Source organism: Octopus bimaculoides, chromosome 6 (assembly GCF_046866305.1).
Source record: "Octopus bimaculoides isolate indiv1 chromosome 6, ASM4686630v1, whole genome shotgun sequence".
In the NCBI taxonomy this organism is placed as follows: Eukaryota; Metazoa; Mollusca; class Cephalopoda; order Octopoda; family Octopodidae; genus Octopus; species Octopus bimaculoides.
In genome coordinates, this window is record NC_142933.1 from 49319228 (window position 1) to 49340600 (window position 21373).

The 21373-nt window shown below is 33.4% G+C and overlaps 1 protein-coding gene across 1 annotated transcript in view; it reads right to left on the reverse strand.

Annotated features, from left to right (window-relative positions):
* Positions 1 to 690: 690 nt before the first annotated feature.
* Positions 691 to 21373, reverse strand: part of LOC106868175 (uncharacterized) — a 339683-nt gene continuing 319000 nt past the window's right edge. The window contains exons 5-6 of the mRNA XM_014913319.3: positions 21168 to 21306; positions 691 to 8729 (exon numbers count right to left, since the gene is read on the reverse strand). Coding sequence (XP_014768805.1) covers positions 8529 to 8729; positions 21168 to 21306 — 340 coding nt within the window. The 3' untranslated portion in view covers positions 691 to 8528. The remainder of the gene's footprint in view (positions 8730 to 21167; positions 21307 to 21373) is intronic.

A 21373-nucleotide genomic window follows, 5' to 3' on the forward strand; every position in this document is an offset into this window, starting at 1 on the left:
GAATTTCGATTATGAAGTCAAAAGTATACTATATCGAAAAAGGAAAAAACACTTTGGTCCTGTATATTATGACTTTTGATACTTGTTCTACTCAATCTGGACTGAGAAATAATTCATTTATTCGAAGCACAACTGAAATTCTAAAGAATTGTCTAAAATATTTCATTTTCGCACATGGATGAAATAAACTGAAGGTGAACAATGGTTTCAAATTTTGGCACAAAGCCAGCAATTTCAGGGTCGATCATATCGACTCCCTGCTGTTTGATGGGTACTTATTTTATCGACCCTTAAAAGCTTGATAGGCAAAGCTGACCTAGGTGGTACTTGGAGTAAGAACGTAAAAGATGGAAGATATGATTCTAAGAATTTTTTTCAGTGGCTAACGATTCTACCATATATCGTAACCTTTAACTGCTGAATAATGATATGAAATAACCAATCCAGAAAATGCAAAATTGTCAGTTTATATCTAATCATTTCAGTTAGTTCATAAGAAAGCCTTGTCAGAATTGCAAATATGTTAATATATGTAAGACAAGTAACACAGTCTCAGAATTTCTTTAGTTGACAATTATAACGACACTCGACTGCAGGCAAAATACACGATGAGAGAATAAGACAAATTGTGAACCACACACATATAGTATTTGAATGATTATTCAAAATGAAAATTCTTGAAATCATATAGATAATCAAAATATACTTTTATTAACGTCAGCTGTATAGACATATAAATTTACAATTCTTCAATGTACAATAGTCATCTGGAACAAAGACAATCGTAGAGAACACAATGCGTTTTATTTTGTTATTTGTCTTAAATGATGCTGTTCTATATGATGACAAATAGCAGGTACTGACACATACTCACGTATGACAAACACACACACACACATACACACACACATACACGCACACATATACATATAGATATGTATATATGCATGTATGTGTGTATGTGTGTATGTATGTATGTATATATATATATATATATATATATATATATATATATATATATGCATGTATGTATATATATATATATATGTATATATGTATGTATCAGATGTAAATTTTGGATATAATAATAATAACATTTCCAGTATCTCCACCTGCGTCGGATAAACCCGCTTTGGCTTCTTTTGTATTACACTGGTCGTAAAAAGCGTGTATTTTCCCTTTGTCTTCACTACTGCTTTGGACTAGCCTCTAATGATTAGCTCTATAGATTTATTTTTCTTATTTGATTTGTCTCTATCTCTGTCTCCGTTGCTTTCACTTGAGTATATCTATATTAAAATTTTCTCTTGTCTAGTGTCTCTTAACCGCCACGAAATAGTGAAGCCTATTTTCCTTTCTCTCGACTTACCCGGATCTATCCTTATTAATAGCAATTAGGGCTGGTAGCATAGACTATGGTTGGATAAGTAGTTACATCTTAAATTCCGAAACTGCAAGTTCCGAACTGAAAAGGGACCTAAAAAAAAACTGATGAAAAAAAAATTCGCCAGTTGTTCCTTCTGTATTTGTTTTCTCGTGGTGCCTTTCTCATGTATACATGTATTGGCATGCTAGCAGTTGGTTTTGTTGCTATAATGTGTTATAGAACATATCCGTAGTGTTTTTCGGGGGGAAACTAAGTATGTTACGACGAATATATGTGTATATATATATATATATATATATATATATATATATATATATATATATAAATTTAATAGATGGAGTAATACGCATATGTTAAATGAATTCATTTAACATATGCGTATTATTCCATTTATTAAATTTTTATATTTACTCAAATACCCAAAACAACAGGGAGTATATACCTCATAAACAGGAGTTACACCACAGTCATTTTGTGATCTTTGCTACCCTGGTATCTATTAACCAATTTATTTTGTCGGAGTTAACTAAGAGAAAATATATATATATATATATATATATATATATATATATATATATATATATATATATATATATATATAGTTATAGTTATATATATGTGTGTGTGGATAATACAATTATACACACACATATATATATATATACATATACATACATATTTATATACATATATACATATATACTCTAATATATGCAAATAGTACACATATATACACATACAAAATCTTTCTTTCTAACCCTTTCTCAATGAAAAAGCATCCATGTGCGTACGTGTGTGTATGTGCGTGTGTATATCTATCTATCTATATATGTATTATATATAGTGTTTGTGTTTGTGTGTGTGTGTATAAATACTTACAAACATACGCACACACATATATATTGTATAGACGTGGGCTTGGAGTGCTATGTTCGGAATTAATATTTCTTTGAGAGTAATCTCTTTTGCATTTTATAAGTTTTCATACGTATATATATATTGGTTCTCACATCAAAAACTACTAACGTAAGACAAAGGGTAACAAATGGCAATTACTATATACAAAATGCAAAGTTTATCTTAAACAAAAATGATCATGTCTTACACGTTATTAATATAAAATAAATATATGATGCGAAAACTGCGTTAAAAAAATGAAAAGCGTCTGTTCGTGAAAACATATTTTATATAAAGAGATAATAAACATTTTGTAAAGAGATTGCAGCTAGGACCAATTTTACTATCATTTTGTTGTATAATTCTAGCATATTTAAAACTTACAACCGGGAAATATTATTTGTTAGGTTTAATTGTATACCATTAAACAGGAATAGAAAAAATGTTTGCTTTTTGAAAAATCTCATATAAAATGTTCACTTGTTTAAATTATGACAAGAGAATATTTTATGAAAACAGATGTTATTCAAAATTTTACCTGTCAAATAAAACAGTTGATTAACGGATGTATACTGCATATATGCTTATAAAGAAGTTTACTACATCTAAATAAAGAGGAAATACTAAATCAATTTAATAATGTAATCTTTTAATTGCAGGAAATAAACAGTTTTGATATTTAAAATTTTTAGTTATACATATTTCTTTGAATGCTTTTTACATAAATTTATACTATTAATTTGGTAAATTGCTAATAAATTTACAAGCTGCGTTGCTTTGAAGATATATATATATATATATATATATATATATATATATATATATATATATATATATATATATATATATATATGTATATATCATGTATGTGTTTTATATATATATACATATATACCTATATTATGTATGTGTTATATATATGTATATATGTGCATATATATATAGATATGTCGGTTTACAGACACACACACACATACCCTCCCCCACATACATATTCGTAAATATGTAAAACTTTACGCGTGCACACGCACACGCACATATATATATATGCACATATAAAGAAAATTTGTGCAGCAGAAATATTTTGCTGATTAACTGAGCCTTATTAAATCTGTATATTAATTTTTTAAAGGTAATATAATATGACAATTATAGAAACTTAACAATATCATTCAATTTAAGTTGCTAAGTTTTAGAAACTGCCATTTGCATACAGTCACTTCATGAAGGTTGCTTTTTTACTCTAAAGTTAGCCCATTGACAACAATACACGCTTCAATGATTTCTCGACAATCTGCAAACAGACAGCAAATGGAAGGAGAGATTATCTCAGTCATCAATGGGTGGATAGTAATATTGAAGAATACGTTTTTAGTACAAAACTCACTTCTGAACAAATCCTGTAATGAGCTAAATTCCTTATCAAGTTCATAGTTAATTCCCAGTATTAAATAGTTTGCACTAAATAAGCCATATAAAATGGTTATGAGAGATTCTAATAAAGCCATGACAAAAACAATTCAGTAAAAACAGGAATCTATATTTCTGGAACATACATTTATTTCTAACATGCTTTGAATTTCAAAAAGTGATTTCTACTCTGCCTGAACAAATTACCAAAGATAGTTTCTACATTTTCTAGTCATTGCCTTACAAAGGACCCATTATAAATGCGTAACGATTAAACTCCTATTGTGATACTTACATTCTGTATGTACAATGATGTTCAAAATCATATTTTCTCTACTGTTTCTATAGAACCACTTAAACGATAAGAAAATATAACGTTTACTGCATTTTGCAAAATGAAGAATGAATAAATAATTGAGTGAATGTTTCAAAATGTGATTTGCTGTTTTTTTGAAAGTTTCTTTCCGTGGAATCTACGCAAATGGATTCGACTGATTATCGCTCATCAGCTCTGTGAAATATAATTGTGTCATATTCCATTTTTGCATCGATTTTCAGTTCGATATTAGAAAGGAATATTTTTTGTAATATCATCATTTATCACTATTGAGAACGCAACAGCTTAAGGAAAACATTGAATCTTCATTACATCTTTGAAAATATATTTGCATGTATGTATAACATTTTAAATTAAGAAAGTTAGGACATCAGTTCCTTTTCTAACTTGATGATCCGAAGAAGTCAAATACCTTTACAAATCAATTATGATAGAATTGCAGCAAAAAATACAGTTGATTGTAAAAATAATCATTGCTGTTCGAACGAATTTTAATCAATACATTTTCTTCAACGAGGCAGGAGTAATTTCCTCATGAATCGTGAATGTTTAAATCTCAGCACTTTATATTGAAGACTTTAATTCACAGACAATAAGTCTTTCATTTTGACAAGAAAATGAATGAAATGTTATTGAAATACATACAGATAAACATGGAGTTAAAAACATTCAATTTAAGCAAGATTCATCATTCCATGTATTATTAACACATTTTCTTGACATTTGTATTAAAATTTTACAATTGAATGTCTTAAATGTAACAAAAAATACTTGGCATTGACCAATTTCTTTTATATTCGATTATTCCCTCTTTTCTTTTTCTTCTTAAATCGTCTCTCCTCTCCCTCTTCCACTTTATATGTCCATCCATCCACCCGTCTGTCTGTCTGTCTGTCTGTCTGTCTATCTAGCTATCAATCTAGCAATTTATCTATCTATCTATCTATCTATCTATCTATCTATCTATCTATCTATCTATCTATCTATCTATCTATCTGACTCTCTTTCTCTGTATATGAGTGTATGTGCTTGTCGTGTGTGTGTAAACAACATTTTTTAGTATTTTGGTCGCCAAATTTTTCAAGATTTCTTTGTAGGAGAAAATATGAAAAATTGTATAAATCTTTTAAAATACACCCCCTCCCCCCAAAAAAATCCAAAGCGCATCTCAGTTTGTGTTGAAGTCAAAACTGTATGAATGTATATTTACTTTCTTATACACAGTTTTTCCTATTTCTATTTCCATAAATTTAACTCTTCATAAATCTTATAGAGACTTAGATATGAAAATGCAAAAATACTTTTCATTCCCAGAACCACCTATGGTGTTACGTTCATATATTTTCCATCTTCAATTCCTATAACATAAATTAAGAATATAGATACAATAGATTTGATATTCCATTCTATATAACACATCAATTTAATACAGCTCTTACACGATTTGTAAATACAAAACATATTATAATATAGTTAAATTTATAGTGACAAATGTTTGACAAAGATTATGAAATGCATCATCTTTGATGTTGGCTAAAAAAAAAAGTGTATTGATAGTACGAATCCTTTCATTTCTGTATAACTTTCAAATGTGACCTTTATTTCTAGAAAATATAACTACCAAATCTTTCAAAAAATGTCACAGTTCACGCTTTCCATTTCATTTTTCATCCTTGAATTACGAAAACACTCATCTTGCAATCCAGTATATGATACACATTTTTATGCATTCAGATATGCGCGCATTCCGTTATTCCAAGCCGGAGTATGCACAAGAGAAAATAAAGATATACTATATTAAAATATTAAATTCCAACTGTTTAGTGATTAAAGCAACGCATAATTATTTAACTATTTTCATCATTAAACAACTTCTCTGGCATATAAATAGATGATGTTTGGGTCTTAGGCATTCTTCTACTCCTGCCGATATTTGAATCTTAAAAGCAAATTTTTAGGAAAGAATATGTCGGATTCATTATCCTCTGGGTTGATTATTGGACTATCGTGAACTGCTTGGTTCAATCAGGCCTAGATAAAATAGGAGGACGATCAATTTAAAGAATCTGCGGTATTTCTGAGTTCATCTTGTCTTTATATTCAGTTGAGTTGTCCAAATAGTTGGTGTCCAGAATAACTCAAAGCCAAGCATTAACTCTTCACATTGACCCCGATCCGCTCCAAGTCAAGATTTCCTTCAAGAATTAAGTACGATCATATATATGGAAGTTTCTTTATCAGGAAAGACATTGATTTACAGTGATTGTTGCTTTCATTAAATATTATTTACTCTCAACATTGCAAGTTTAATCTACTGATAGCTTACCATATTGTGTAATTATGATCAAAAACGATAACGAGCATTTATCTGTTTCCAGATTTCTAGTAAATTGCTAATTTGCGATGCCCTAAAATATGTACAAAAAAGAGATAGCAATGCAGAAGACAGTACTATAAAGACAAAGTATATAAGGTAACGATTTAATGTAATATTCCTAGTTTTCAGATATTTTTACCTAGAAAGAGAATTCCATTGACATGAGTTACAGTTAATAGTTTTAAAAATAAAATGTGAATACATTTTAATTACTGGAGACTCGCAGAAAAATGTGCAAGCATTTAAAATTCAGTATAAATGAATTACTAAGAAGAGCCGATCTTTCATGGATAAGGTAAATTAATATTTGTATAAGAACAAATCATGATATCTATAATGATTAAATCCCATGTATAATACTTTAGGTTTATCATATAATTACTTTGACAAAAAGAGTACATGATATCTCACATTCTGAGATATACTATTTTGGTTCGACTGAAAATATTCTGCGTATACGTAGTTACTTTTGTGATACAGAGCATGATAATCGTATTGCTTTTGAAAATCTTTTGATATATTCGATATATGTGTGTGTGTGTGTGCGTGCACGTGTGTGCATGTGTGTCTGTGCGTCTGTGTGTATGTGTGTGTTTGTGTGTATGTGTGTGTGGGTGTTTTGATCAGAATATATGAGATACCTGTGGGTTTACAATAAGATTCTGTTCTATCTTTGATTCATTATAGTAGACTCTTAACCCCTAGTATTTTGAGTGGCATCAATTAGAATATTGTTTCCTTCATGAAGAATGTTTAGAATATATTAGAAAGTTATTTTGTGAAATACATGCTTGAATTTTTAAAATACTTATCTTAAAAATGTTTTATAAAACATATGATGTAATTTTTAAATTGTCTGTTTTTTTTTGTTGATTTTAGTTGAGAACATATGATGTAAATTTTAAATTGTCTGTTTTTTTTTGTTGATTTTAGTTGAGAAAGTAAAACGTGTTTGGTTCTTATGTTTCAAAATTGATATTTTGCAAAAGTAGTATATGGTTCATGAAAGGTGTAAGACTATGCAAGCAAATATGTAAGTCTAAATATCCTAATTTTTATGGCAATTGGTATGTTCACCAGTCGGCTAATAGTGTTAGCCATGGGCAAAGATAATCAAAATTATTTGATAACCATTTTTTAATAGCTAAGCTAAGCACATATTTTAAAGGTATTAAATAATTTCCAGAAAGAGAAAAGTTTATACTCGACATATAACATTGGGTTTATTTCCAATGTACTTATTGGTAGGAAAGGAAATATGAATAATGTTATCCAGCAGGAAATAGGTAGAGAATAAGAGTCATTGACAGCATTGATGAGCCTTAAACCTTTCATAGCAATCTCACTGATAATGTATGCAAATGTTACCACAATTAAAACTATATCTCCAATGCATATCGCATTGATTTCCATCTGATTGTAGAATTCGAATACTTAGAAAAGAATATATATTACAAATATCATATGTTTATATTTTTGGTCATTGTTACTTTATTACTATGCATTCAACATTGATATAATACAAGTCATTGAATTATCTAATATCTTAAATATGAAACATGTTTCACATGATTCTATTTCTATTATGTTTGCGTGCCATTGTATAAAGGTCACTGAGCATGGAAATTTGATGGACACACAGGGATCTGTTAAATCGCATGTAAGCATAAATAAGAAATATAGTCATAGTGATCCATCATATATATATATATATATATATATATATATATATATATATATATACATATATATTATATGTATATCACCATCATCACCACCATCATCATCATCATCATCATCATCATCATCATCATCATCATCATACTGAAGAAGTGATTAAATAATGTTATAAAATTGAGTAAGAAACTACATTTTTGCAGATATAAAATATGATTGACATAGAACAAAAAATAAGGTTTCTGTATATAATATTATTTATATTTTAGAAGTTGTACGAATTAATATGGCAGATAGCAGTTTAAGGAACAGTAATCCATCGAATAAGATAGAGGTTATTTGTTTAAGAATGAAACAAAAATTGCTGATTCTCTCAAAATAAGCCTTATAATTATTTCCCATTATTCACAGCTAATTTTTCCATGTCTGATTTATAGTGGCATTCAAGTCCATTTTAGTGTGCCTGAAGACAAGAATGTCATTAAATAATAGAAAGAAACAGCGAAGAATGTCAGATAAAACAGGCGAGGCGGCAATATTGTGACACCGTAACCGTTGGTAATGTGTGTCTCCTCACGGCGATCGGCGGGAACGATGATTCGCACATGTGTTGTTGATCGAGTTGTTGTTGGCGTAGATGTGGTCTGGAAATAAAGACAAGAATTTGTTGTAAATATTTTGAAAATAAACTTCAGTTGACATTTTAAGGTGTATCTATTTAGATATGCATTTGCACACACACACACACACACACACACACATACACACACACACACACACACACACACACACATTCATGCAAATAAGTAAATAGATATACTCATATTTATATAACAGTTACGCGTATATGTGTATATCTAGTAGGAACATATTCAAACAACATAAAAAAATAAACAAACAATTTATCTATTTCACCTGTGAAGAAATTCACGCTTTTAAATATAAACATGGTGAGTAAAAGGTAATTCTGGGTGCTTTGAAATATATATTACCATTTAAATGCAAATATTTAGCCATCTAAATCGCCTTCCTTTCAGTTCATATTCACAATCTTCCAATGTAAGTAAGTTTGACTGCGACATATAGCAGTGAAAAAATACGGGGCATATTTTTTCATTTAAGGTTATGTAACGAGTGGCCATACTTTATAGCACGCCAGGTGAAATGCTTAACAGTATTTCGTCTTTTTTTACGTTCTGAGTTCAAATTCCACCGAGGTCACTTTGCCTTTCATTCTTTCGGGGTTGATAAAGTACCATATTGATCGACTGGTCCTTTCCCCTAAAATTTCGGGCCTTGTGCCTAGAGTAGAAAAGGAAGGTGTAGTTGCTGTTTCATTAAAATTTCTTTAGAAATGCACGTAGATAAGATATGATAAGAGAGGGAGTTTCAGGGGATCTGTATTCTGTGAAGGAAGAGTTGGAAGAATTGCTAGTACGGACCTCATTTAGCATCATCAATAAACATTGTGGAAAGACAGTGGCATCGGAAGGGCTTAGGCGTAGATGTGCGGTGAATCAACCGAATATACAAGCAGTTATTGTGGGTCGCAGTTAAGCGTTGTCGAGGCTCAGCACAAGATCTCATCTGCAGTGCATTTTGGCTCTGAATGAGGCCGTAGCATATGCGATGCAGTTTTGTTGTGCGACCGAGGGGAATGATAAGGTCCAACATAATTTTGATTGTTTCCAGTCCAAATGATAATGCTCTCAGCTGAAACTCTCTACTCTACTCACAGCAAATGAACATATCAAACCCGCTAAACATTGTTATGATGTGTAACAATCTTAATGGTTTGATCTTTTTGAGCAAAATGAGTGTTGTGCTGTGTGTTTCATTGGTGTTGTACATATAGATTTGTATATACGTATGTATGCATGTATATATATCTCTCTCTCATATATATATATATATATATATATATATATATATATATATATATATATATAGTGTATGTGTGTGTGATACATTAGCTGTAGAACAGTTATCTAATTGTAATAGGGATATTAGCATATAAGCGTAACGAAAATGAGAATAGACACTTTCCCTAAGATATAGAGGTGACAAAAATATCGATTTCAGTATGCCCATATAACAGGTCAATATTCTAAAGGGGGAGGGTATATGCTGAAAAGAAAGAAAGGCTCTTCTCTGAATAAATACTAAATACAAAACAAATGCGTACATTTACGACGTCCTTAAAAGGTGGATTCTAACAGATTAAGGATAGTTAATAGGGATTTAAGAAACGACATAACAAATACCTAATACTAAGACAAGAAATTCAGATATGGAATAACTTCAGTATTTGACAGGAATTGCCAATTACTGATAACTAGATAAGCTTAATGACTCTTCCCACCCTCTTTTACAGTAAAATATCCTGAGTTCTTCTATGACATAGCTCACGCATGAACTTAGAAGCAATTGCATAAAAAAAAAAGAAGAAAAAACCGAAAGCAAAGCACAGAATATGCATTAATACAGAAAATATATCAATATATAAAGCGAAATATGGACTGTCAGGTAAGCACGTACACATTCACGGGTGAAAACACATACACCCACGCACGGCAACAGCACACGTATAGCATCTAGAGATACACGACGAATGAATAGGGGAATATACGGATGGATGCATGGATGGATGAGAAAAGAACGGAGTGATAAATGTTAGGTCGGTTGGATCATAAATTTCCTAGCTATATTATCAAGCATTCATTCAGAAAACCATAAATGGTAATATAAATTTTCTAAAGGGTAAACGCTCATGATATATATAGCAAGCTTAAGAAAAAGCTGACAGATAGATAGCTTCAATATTTCAACGTTCTTAGACCTAGAATTAAGGATTAGGATGACAAATATAAATGTTGAGTAACCTGCTATATCTTCAATATATGTGTCATTGGATAATATTAGGGTTTTTTTTCTAATTTTGAAAGTGAAAAAATACACTTGTCCTTAGGCAAGGGTTTTCTATTCAAGGACTTATGACAAAATAAGTAGCCACATGCTAGCGCTATTTGAGAAGATTGGAAAAGAAAGATGACATGTTTTCTGTTCGGTTTCTTTTCTTAATCGCATATCCCCAAATCCGTGTGTGATACATAAAAGAACACATGAATAAATATCATCATTGGTGTAACCTAAACATACAGTGAGAACTAATGTCTAGCTTCGTGTTTAACGTATAGAATGTGTTTCACCATGTTACTTCTCCCTTTAGCTTCCTCATTCACCCCTTCATTATTCACTGTTATTTATATTTTATCTTCAAGACACTCATATTATCTAGTAATATCACTATACATTTTGTTTCTTTATAACAAAAGGTTCAACCAAAAGTATTAGCTCTCTTTCCTTCCTCATGGCGTAACATTTATCTCGCGCGCATGAATGATGTCAGCAACTGACAAATTATAAAACAAGATGGATACTGTATTTATGCTGCATTTAGAATATAGAAACAACATATATAAACAAGAATATAGAAACAACAGCATAAAACAGTAATACTCAATGCTTTCAAGACACGAGTTATTTTATTAGTTCTTCTTGGTATTCATTCCAGGTCAACTTAATGATTATTCTTAAAGCATTTTAGGACTGAAAATATGGCACTTTCTTAAACGTAAAATTTGGTTGACTTTTACTTCAAAATCACAATATCTCGATGCAGTGCCTGTTGTGCTTCAAATGCTTGATAGCATATTCATTGCTCTCCAGGCAAAAGTTTTTCTCAATAGGAGGAGAGTTATAGAAACATACACAGCACACACACATATGTATATTTACGCTCAGTATAACTCTGCTTTATTTCAGTAAATGTCTTATGGAACTTCAAGTCAAAGATACTCCAATGCTGAAGTACAGATAGTAATACATTGGAAATATACTTGCAGCCATAATATGTTACCATTAGTTGTGAAATGTTGATTTCTATCTTATGACACTGAGTCTCAGTAAGATGAATTGAAATGATATATAATATAATATTGATAGATACTGTATAGCCCAGTCAAATTAGCTGATATTCCCCAGAATCCACCACTAATTGCAACAGAAACGAAACCTGTTGGGATTTACTCAGTAGGGTACCCTTCATGATATACTAAAAGTCCCATAAAATATTTTGAGTGGAACAATATTTTTTCAGGGGTGAACTTTTAGATTTCAAGATTAGACGATCAAGGTACAGACAGGCACAGCAACACTTTTTATGAAGCTATCAAGACATTTTTGGTGTTCTAACCTATGTTTTTTCTGGTATATCTTCCACATAGAAATGTCTGTCAAGAGATTTGAGGCTGCCCTATACCTTTATCAGAGGTAAGGGGTAAATGGAGAAGTCGATACTGATAGAAACTGCGGTTAACCTCATTAGAAGTGATGTCAAGTCAGTTGTACAACAAGTCTTTATATGAGTGGTATCTCAGAAGCTACTAACTATTGTCCAGAGTCACTACGCTTACTACTGAACCCCGTATTTGTTGGAAAATAAAGCGGTTGAAGGTGTGCTTATTGGAGCAAGCGATAATGCAGGCTCCCCGCCCCAAAGTTCTGACTGCACCATTGCAATTAGGTCTAGGTGTGCAAATACATTCGCATTTTACCACAAGAATTCTGATTGTCACACTGAATTTCCATAGATTCTGTAGTTCATATTCAGAGGTTCAAAATTATGAATGGAGTGCAGCAGTCTACCAGGGATTGGACATTCCAGAGTTCCTCCCTGGACAGTTTGTTCAATATGTGGCCAACAACGTGGATCATGACACTAGAACTCTTGACAGCTCTAGGGCATTCCATGGAATGGGTATTATAGCAGTTGTAACATCCAAATTTGATGGCACCTCACCGGTAAAACATGTTTCTGTGACAGCAGAGGAGATCGCTGCAGTAGGACGCATCAACATTAAGGAATTCATATAACTTGGTGATAAACTTGCTAATATCAAGTATGAAGATCTACCTGTGGAAAACGTTCCTGTCAGACCGGTTACCAAGACCAACAAGGTCGGGATACGTGCAAATGGTAAACGATGGAGACCACCGAGGACAATCATCCACCATGTTCCTACCAATGGTTGATATGAACCCGGATAACATGACATGTGTCAACTCAACCTTACACTTCGTTGCAGAGCGCTATGGAGCAACACCAGTGATCACTTTTGGAATGATCATTTCCGAATGTCCTCACCTAAGTGAACACTTCCAAATGTCCTCACCTATGAACTCTGCAACCACCTATCTGCCTTGTTCGAAGGGAAAGAAAAGTTCCTGAAAGCTGTAAAACCACAACTAGCTGACGCTAGGTACTACAGAGCCCAGCACCATGTAAAAATATCACATACGTCCTTGATGGAGGTGCTCTTCTCCATCGCATTCCATGGCAACTTGGTAAAACATACAAGATATTGCAGGACTGTACCAGATATGTTACAAAACACTATGGTCAGGCAGTGGTTGTGTTTGATTATGAGGTGGGACTTTCAACAAAAGACAACACACATCAGCGCCGAGTGCAGTGTGATGGTAGGAAGGTGACATTTCAACTGTCCACGAAGCTGCAGTTAAAAAAAGATCGAATTCATCTCAAACCAAGAGAACAAGCAACATTTTCTTGAACTTTTAGGAGATGCCCTTGCCAAAGAAAGCTGTGAAGCTAGAGGAGATGCAGATACTCTTATTGTCCTAACTGCAGTGAAAATCTCTGGGGACATAGAAACTGTGTTAGTCGGAGACGATACGGACCTACTTGTTCTCCTCATCCACTTTGCAGGAGAAAACAAACATGACATCAACTTCCGATCTGAACCAATGAAAGGAGCAGAAGTTAGGAGCATGGGTGTTAATTCGATCAATCAGAAGCTTGGGGTCCAGGTTTACACGCATATTCTCTTTGTACATGCTTTCTTGGGGTGTGACACCACATCCAGGGTTTTGGGGATCGGGAAGGCGGCAGGTTTCAAACTTATTCAAGAAAATGAGGAACTTCAGGAACAGGCATAGGTGTTCAGGAGTAAAAGGACAACAAAGGACAACATCATCACGACAGGTGAGAAGGCGACTCGATCGATAATGTTAGATGTCGCTGATTCCGATACCTTGTCACCGCGTGAAATAAGGCAGTTCTTCCTAACATGTTGCCACCGACATTAGCAGTTACGAAGTAACATAACCTGCGTGTCTACCACCAAGTCGAGGAGTGACAGGAGAACAAACTGAATGGTGAAGATTGGAGGTGGAAACTCACAGTTATCTCTGACCGTGCTCCTGCACCACAGTCGTTGTGTGGTGTGCTTGCAAGTCAGGTTGTGGGACGCTGCCAATGGCTTGGGCTTCTATGTTCATCTGCTTGTTCTGGGTGCAGAGGTGTTTGTCAGAACAATGGCTACGACAGTGCTGAGGATGTAGATAACAGCTAAATCTGACTGAAAAGGTAACTGAACTGACGGACATTGCGGATTGTAAGCTTTTACTGTACAGCATATACTTGTGTCTAACTATGTATTTTCTTTTTTTTTTCTTCCTTATCTTCTGATGATGTCAATATCAACGAAAGCACTTGGGATTAGAAAGTTTTATTTTTATCCTGTGGTAAACAATTTTATTGTGGACGTACGGAAATGGGGGTAGAAGGTTGGCTTACTCATTTAAAGCACTTTTACTTATTCTTTGTTTTGGATTATCTTGATTAGTTAAGACGTTATGACCGTCTGAAGTTGCACCAAGTTAAAAAATGGCAAAATAGTGATACTTTTTCATTCTGTTATTTCACCATGTTCCACTCCGACGATTCTTCGGGACTTTTAGTATATTACGAGAAACCTTTATCCAAGACAAATAACACTGGTTTCGTTTCTGTGGCAATTAGTGGTGGGTCCTGGTGTACATTTACTGGTCTAGTGCGTTTACAGAATAGCTTTCAATTACCCATATGTACTTGACTTAATTTATATGTGTGTTAGTGTTTAAATGCGCATGGCAGCGAGTGAACGGGTGACAGATAATAATTGCATGTCTAAACACAACTAACTATTTTATGATGAAGATATTTTCCCCTGCAAATATGTTTAGTATATCTAAGCATCTAGTGTTTTAAAATCTATTAGCAATTTTCAAGCGAATGTTGACATTATTATTCTGTCACATATAATAATTTCTTGCATTCTATTCTATAAACCCACGACACACTATTTCCTGAAATTCTCTTCGTATTGCAAATTACTGGATCTAGATAAAGTTTACAATCCTCCCACGAGTGTCATGTTTTTGGCTTATAATGACGTGAATTGTACAAACAAGTTGCAGCAATTTAGGTTTTCATGATATTCTTTGTTTCATTAACAAGAATATTTTTATGGTATTAAATTTCAGGGCATTGCTTTTGTAACACTTCAATTGCTTTTCAGTAGTTAATTCTTATAGCAGCACTTATGGATTTATATTCCTAACGCACGGCCTTTATAGCAAGAAAAAACAAAAAATAAATAAAAAAACTCAAAAATAAAGAGAACAGAAAAATTCTGCAGCAAGTAAAATATTTCCTGAGATTACTAGACCTTTTCCAGCCTAAAGTGTCATTTACCCTAATCATAGTCTCGTAAATGGAACAGGGGGAAAATATTTACTTCTAAACACCCCTTACTCTTTTCATTTCTGGTGATAAATAAATATGGATTGCTCCTCTGATCTTGTATTAGTTTTAGGCTAAATAACTGTATGTCTGTGTTTAATGAGGTCTTTCTATATAATTCAATGATCTAACGAAGTTTGTGTACACAGATTTTCTCAGCTTCCCATTATCTTTGGCTGTTTCTCTTTTGCTGCCTTTCATTCATTTTACTTTACTGATGAGAAATACATTTGAAATATCCACATATACTATGCACTGTACTGAGAGATGTATGTAATCTTCTGTTTTTGTAGATTGTTATATCTAGAACATTTCTGTCGGTGCTACATATACTCCCTACCTGATCTAATGACATTATTATATTGGTTTCAAATTTTGGCACAAGGCCAGCAAGTTTGAGGGAAGAGGCTTGTCGAATACATCGACCCCAGTGCTCAACTGGTACTTATTTTCTCAATCCCGAAAGGGATAAACGGCGAAGTCGACCGCGTGGAATTTGAACTAAGAACGTAAAGACGAAGGAAATGCCGCTAAACATTTCGCCCGGCGGGCTAACGATTCTGCCTGCTCGCCGTCTTAGATGACTTTATTATATTGAAGAGCTACAAATAAGACCTAGTAATGTATTCATTTTTATAATCTTATATGAACACTATTCCACTTTCAAAACAAAATAATAGTGAGTATTGAAATGTTTCCCAAAAATTAGCTACACGAGGGTGGTTAAGTCTGGGTTTTACTTGGGCACTCTGAAGCATTGCTCGGGTTTATAAAATTTAATATAAATTTAACCCTGTACATACTTCACTCCTGTGCTTATGACTGGATAAAAGAATATTATTATTATTATTATGTATATGACGAGCTCCTTTCAGTTTCCGCGTACCAAATCCACTCAGGAGGCTTTGGTCGGCACGAGGCTATTGAAGAAAACAATTGCCCAAGGTCTGAACCCGGAACCATGTAGTTGGGAAGCATGCTTCTTACTTTACAGCCACGTCTGCGACTATGAACAGAAGAAAAATTGAGCTACTAACATGTGCAATTTGAGCGACCTATATGAGTTAATTACAAAGTTATGCGTACATTTCCATTACTTTCACTCCAACAAATCAGGAATAATAAGCTAGAATAACAAATAAATACATTCACTACAAACTAAATCATCTAGAAATTACTCTACTGTAGTCCACATTCGCAGAGAAATGTGTAAATAAATGTAGGCACACATGCGTACATATACATAACTTAGTGCCATTGCTTAAGGACACACATCTCTGTCTGTCTGTTTGTCTGTCTATCTGTCTCCCTGTCTGTCTGTTTGTCTGTCTGTCTGTCTGTTTGTCTGTCTGTCTGTTTGTCTGTCTGTCTGTCTGTTTGTCTGTCTGTCTGTCTGTTTGTCTGTCTGTCTGTCTATCTATTCTTGAACATCCATTTTGTTTTCTTCCTCCTAAAATATTTTTTCATTTTGAATAGTTTTATAGACAATTTGAAATACCACATTTTAACTTAGTTTTCAATAACTGACAATATTTTTGAAATTTACATACGTATGTACAAATGTTTAGTTGTTTGAAAGGATGCAGGTGTGTATATATGCATATATATCATGTGCAAGAGTTTGTAAAATTACTGACTAAAATTATATGTAATGTGCAAACAAGAAACGATCGATCTTGCAAAAAATAAAATGTCTCTACACAGGCAAGCACACTATATCTCTAATTAAATGCATTATCCTCCAATCAAACACATGTCACCGACTAAATCCTCAAAATTTGCGAAGAAAATTACGCTTTCTTACTAGTTATTAAACAGAATAAGAGAAATTAACCACTCAACCATCAGTTGCGTTCTTTCTTATGGAATGATATGGTCTCCAAGTATTTATTCAAAGACACCAGCAAGATGTATGAAATAAACACGAAAACAGACATGTGACTGAAAGGAAAGGAAAATCTATGCCGTATTGTAAAAGCAAACATTGTTATTTGATCAGCTCAAAATAACTAAAACCGGTTAAAAAATATGATTACCTCTCTTGTGAAAACAATTTTTATACTTTACATACATACATACATACATACATGCACCCCCCACGCAACCCACCCAACGCCCCCTACACCCACGCCCCCTACACTCCCCACACATAATATGTACAGCCATATTTAACACTCGGAAATGGATAGAGAATGCATGGCACAAAATGCCTAGAGAGAAAAAGTTCTTCTTATAGACAAGTACACCTTTAATAATAAATTTATGCCAGCTTAACAAAAGGTTTTACACATCAAGAAATGCACCGTTTGTTATTCTGGCAGAAACGTTAGCACGCTGGGCGAAATGCTTAGGTGTATTTCGTCTGTCTTTACGTTCTGAGTTCAAATTCTGCCGAGGTCGACTTTGCTTTTCATCCTTCCGGAGTCGATAAATTAAGTTCCATTTGTGTACTGAGGTCGATCTAATCGACTGGGCCCACTCCCCTCAAAATTTTAGGCCTTGTGCCTAGAGTAGAAAGGATTCTAATATAAGAGTGACCAGCTCCTAGTGACCATGAACGACGGTTCAGTATCCGTAATTGATGAAGTCTAACAGCGCAGAAATGCATGTATACTACGCCCCAGTGGCATAATTCAGGGCCTAGTGGTGTGTTTACATCCATATTGTCATAGCTCTTTATTCCCTTCTCCTTTATCGACTCTTTTTCTCTGTGTAAATCTCTCTAGAGCAGTCTGCATCGCTTACAAATTTCTTTACTGATGAATCTTAGTGACTATAAACTTCTCTGAAACACCGTAGTCATATTGGTAAAATATTAATATATCGAGTTATGTGTGTATGTGTAATTTTTTCACTTGAGATATTAATGAACACTGGACATTATTAAATTAATTTTTTTAATATTTCTCTCCTGAAAAATCTAATCATTTCCGGTAGACAGTCTGCTTTCTTTTCTATTGAATAGCTGCAATAGAGTGAAAGAAGATACAACTAACGGTTGAATAATTCACATTTCATAGCTTCTTCTATTTTACATCCTAATATTAGAGTGCCAGATTTTATCGAGTGCTGTCTTTTGAGGCAATATATCGAGAAACTTCTAGTTACATATAGTAATAGTTTATCTCGGGGATTGATTTTTCACAGAACTGGAGATATAAGTCTATTAGTCCACTGAACCGACCAATAGTAATCAGTCTCAGTTCTTTTGCATCCTCTCAGCGTTAAAAATATCATTTACATCTGTGGCAAATTTGAAACCTCTACACTTGATATTTATCACTCTTTGTAGATAAATAATAATACAATAGAAAAGAAACAAAATATTAGTAGAACTAAATGTTGGCTAATATGACAGCAACTAGATGTAATTTATCAGATTGTCATCTGTTGGTATCGGTGTGATTTAAATATAATATTCATGAAGTGCAAATTCAGATAAATATTTCATGTCAACCAATTTTCTATTTTCATTAACGGTAGAATTTACCATCTCAACATAAGAGAGTGGATGAAAGAATTGGCGCATTAATATATGCATAATGAACTTATTTTGAGTTGCGAGAAGCAGAGACTTGACGTAATCGAATGTTACGGAACAACGGTAAAGCAGAGATGAAACAAAGATTTCTGAAGAGAAAATTTGTTACAAAAACAGACGTAGGCTATTTCTGAAATATATAGACTGCCAGTTATTGAATACAGAGCAGAATTTGTTAAAGAGAATGTTAAATAAGGTGTGCTGAGGTTATTTATCAGCACTGACTCAAGTATATTAAGTGAGAGATTAGAATGAAGTTGATTACAAGATTCTGCTTTTGATAAATCTGAGGAAGAAATGGCAAAAGTCACTTTATGACACTCCTTCAATCATAATCACAACTGATGTGATATTGATTTTCTTTCACTGGCACCAAGGATAGAAATTTCGGTAGAGATAACAGTTCAATATCTCGACTACGGTTTTTAAGGGGTACTTTCTGAAACATTGAAAATCGAAGCAAAATTTTGAACTCAAGATATAAATGGCCAGAAGGAAACACTACAGGGAATTTTATTTACTGCTCTAACATACAGGATTGGAAACCAGAAAACCATTTTTCTTTTGTCAGAAATTTAGTTGGGAAACGTTTACAGTACTTGCAGGTATCTCAGATCGTGCACTTGCGAACTAACTTAATGCAGATAGATACTCATGTGATCAACCTCGAAACTTATATGTGATGTTGTTCAAAATTCCACAACAAAGACTTCACCTGATATTTTATGAACAGAAATGTAAACTTCTAGAGCTTCTCCTTATTTTCTTGCAGAGTAGTAAATATTAGTTTGATTTTTTTTTTTTTCAACTTGAAGAATTCAGTGAAAATGAAAATATGTCACATGAGTATCGATCTGCATCGAATTAGTTCGCAGGCGCAAGATCTGAGTTGTAGGGTATTTCAGATGATTCTGGGTGAGTGAGTTACGTACCTTGATAACTCAGAGTAACAAAACGAGTTCTCAGTATGTGTGTGTGTGTGTGTTTGTGTGTGTGTAAGTGAGAGACAGAGAAAGAGAGAGGAAGAGAAAGAGGTGGGGGAAAATAAAGAGTAAATATAACATATAGCCATTTCATTCTCCTATCACCACGGCATGTAGCTCTATCATGCAAAGGTCATGAAACAACTCAAAGCTAAAACACGTTTTCGCATCATTTAGGAAGCAGACTTATTCCTTTTACATTTAAATGGTTACCACGAAAGTTCTGATAGTGAGACCTAGCATTTGTGATTTTCATGTTTTATTTGAATATTACACATGAGAAGTGAGAATAATGAGATTGACTGATTATTTACTTCTGAAATGAAATAATTGAAAAAAATTTGGATAACTTTAATAGTAGTAGCACTAAAAACTGTTAATTGAACCGTGTTCAGAGAGAATTGGAACGGATATTTGCATATTTGCTCTAAATATGTCTATGCAGGTTCAGAAGCCAAATATGTCGGTTACTGTAGTGTGAGGCATAGCACAATAAATTCTCTTTTTTACGATGGCAGTAAGTTCTATAAACTCGTCTCATTGATGCACAACATTCTGGGACTCAAGTACTTCAATATTTTGTGTCCCGTCAGCCGGAAGTAGCTGGAACCCTGAGCCTAAACAAAGGCACAGATAGACAACTGCAGATGGCCGAATGTAAAACTGTGTGCCATTGAAATGAGCGAAGACCGATTGGACCATTCAAATTGACAGCGATAAATGGCAAGACAAGTGAAGAAACAATGTGTAATTCAGTCAATTTCAGTGAGTTATGTATCGGGGGAGCCCATTACACACGCACACACACACACACACACACACACACACACACACACACACACACACACACATACACGTATTTGTATGTATGCATATTGATATAAACTAATATGATGAATTTTCTTCTACTTACCGTTACTGGGTCTTTTAGAGCACACTGTGCACTTTTCATTATCATAGGAGTGAGCAAATACTCAACCAGCTTTCCGGCATCTTTGGTACATTTATCTGTAATAGTGTTTTCTATACAGTTATGGACGCGTTTCACATTGCTAGAACCAGAAGAACAGAGGAAGGTGTTTTACTAGTATACAGTGATCTATGAATCCGAAGGAAAGT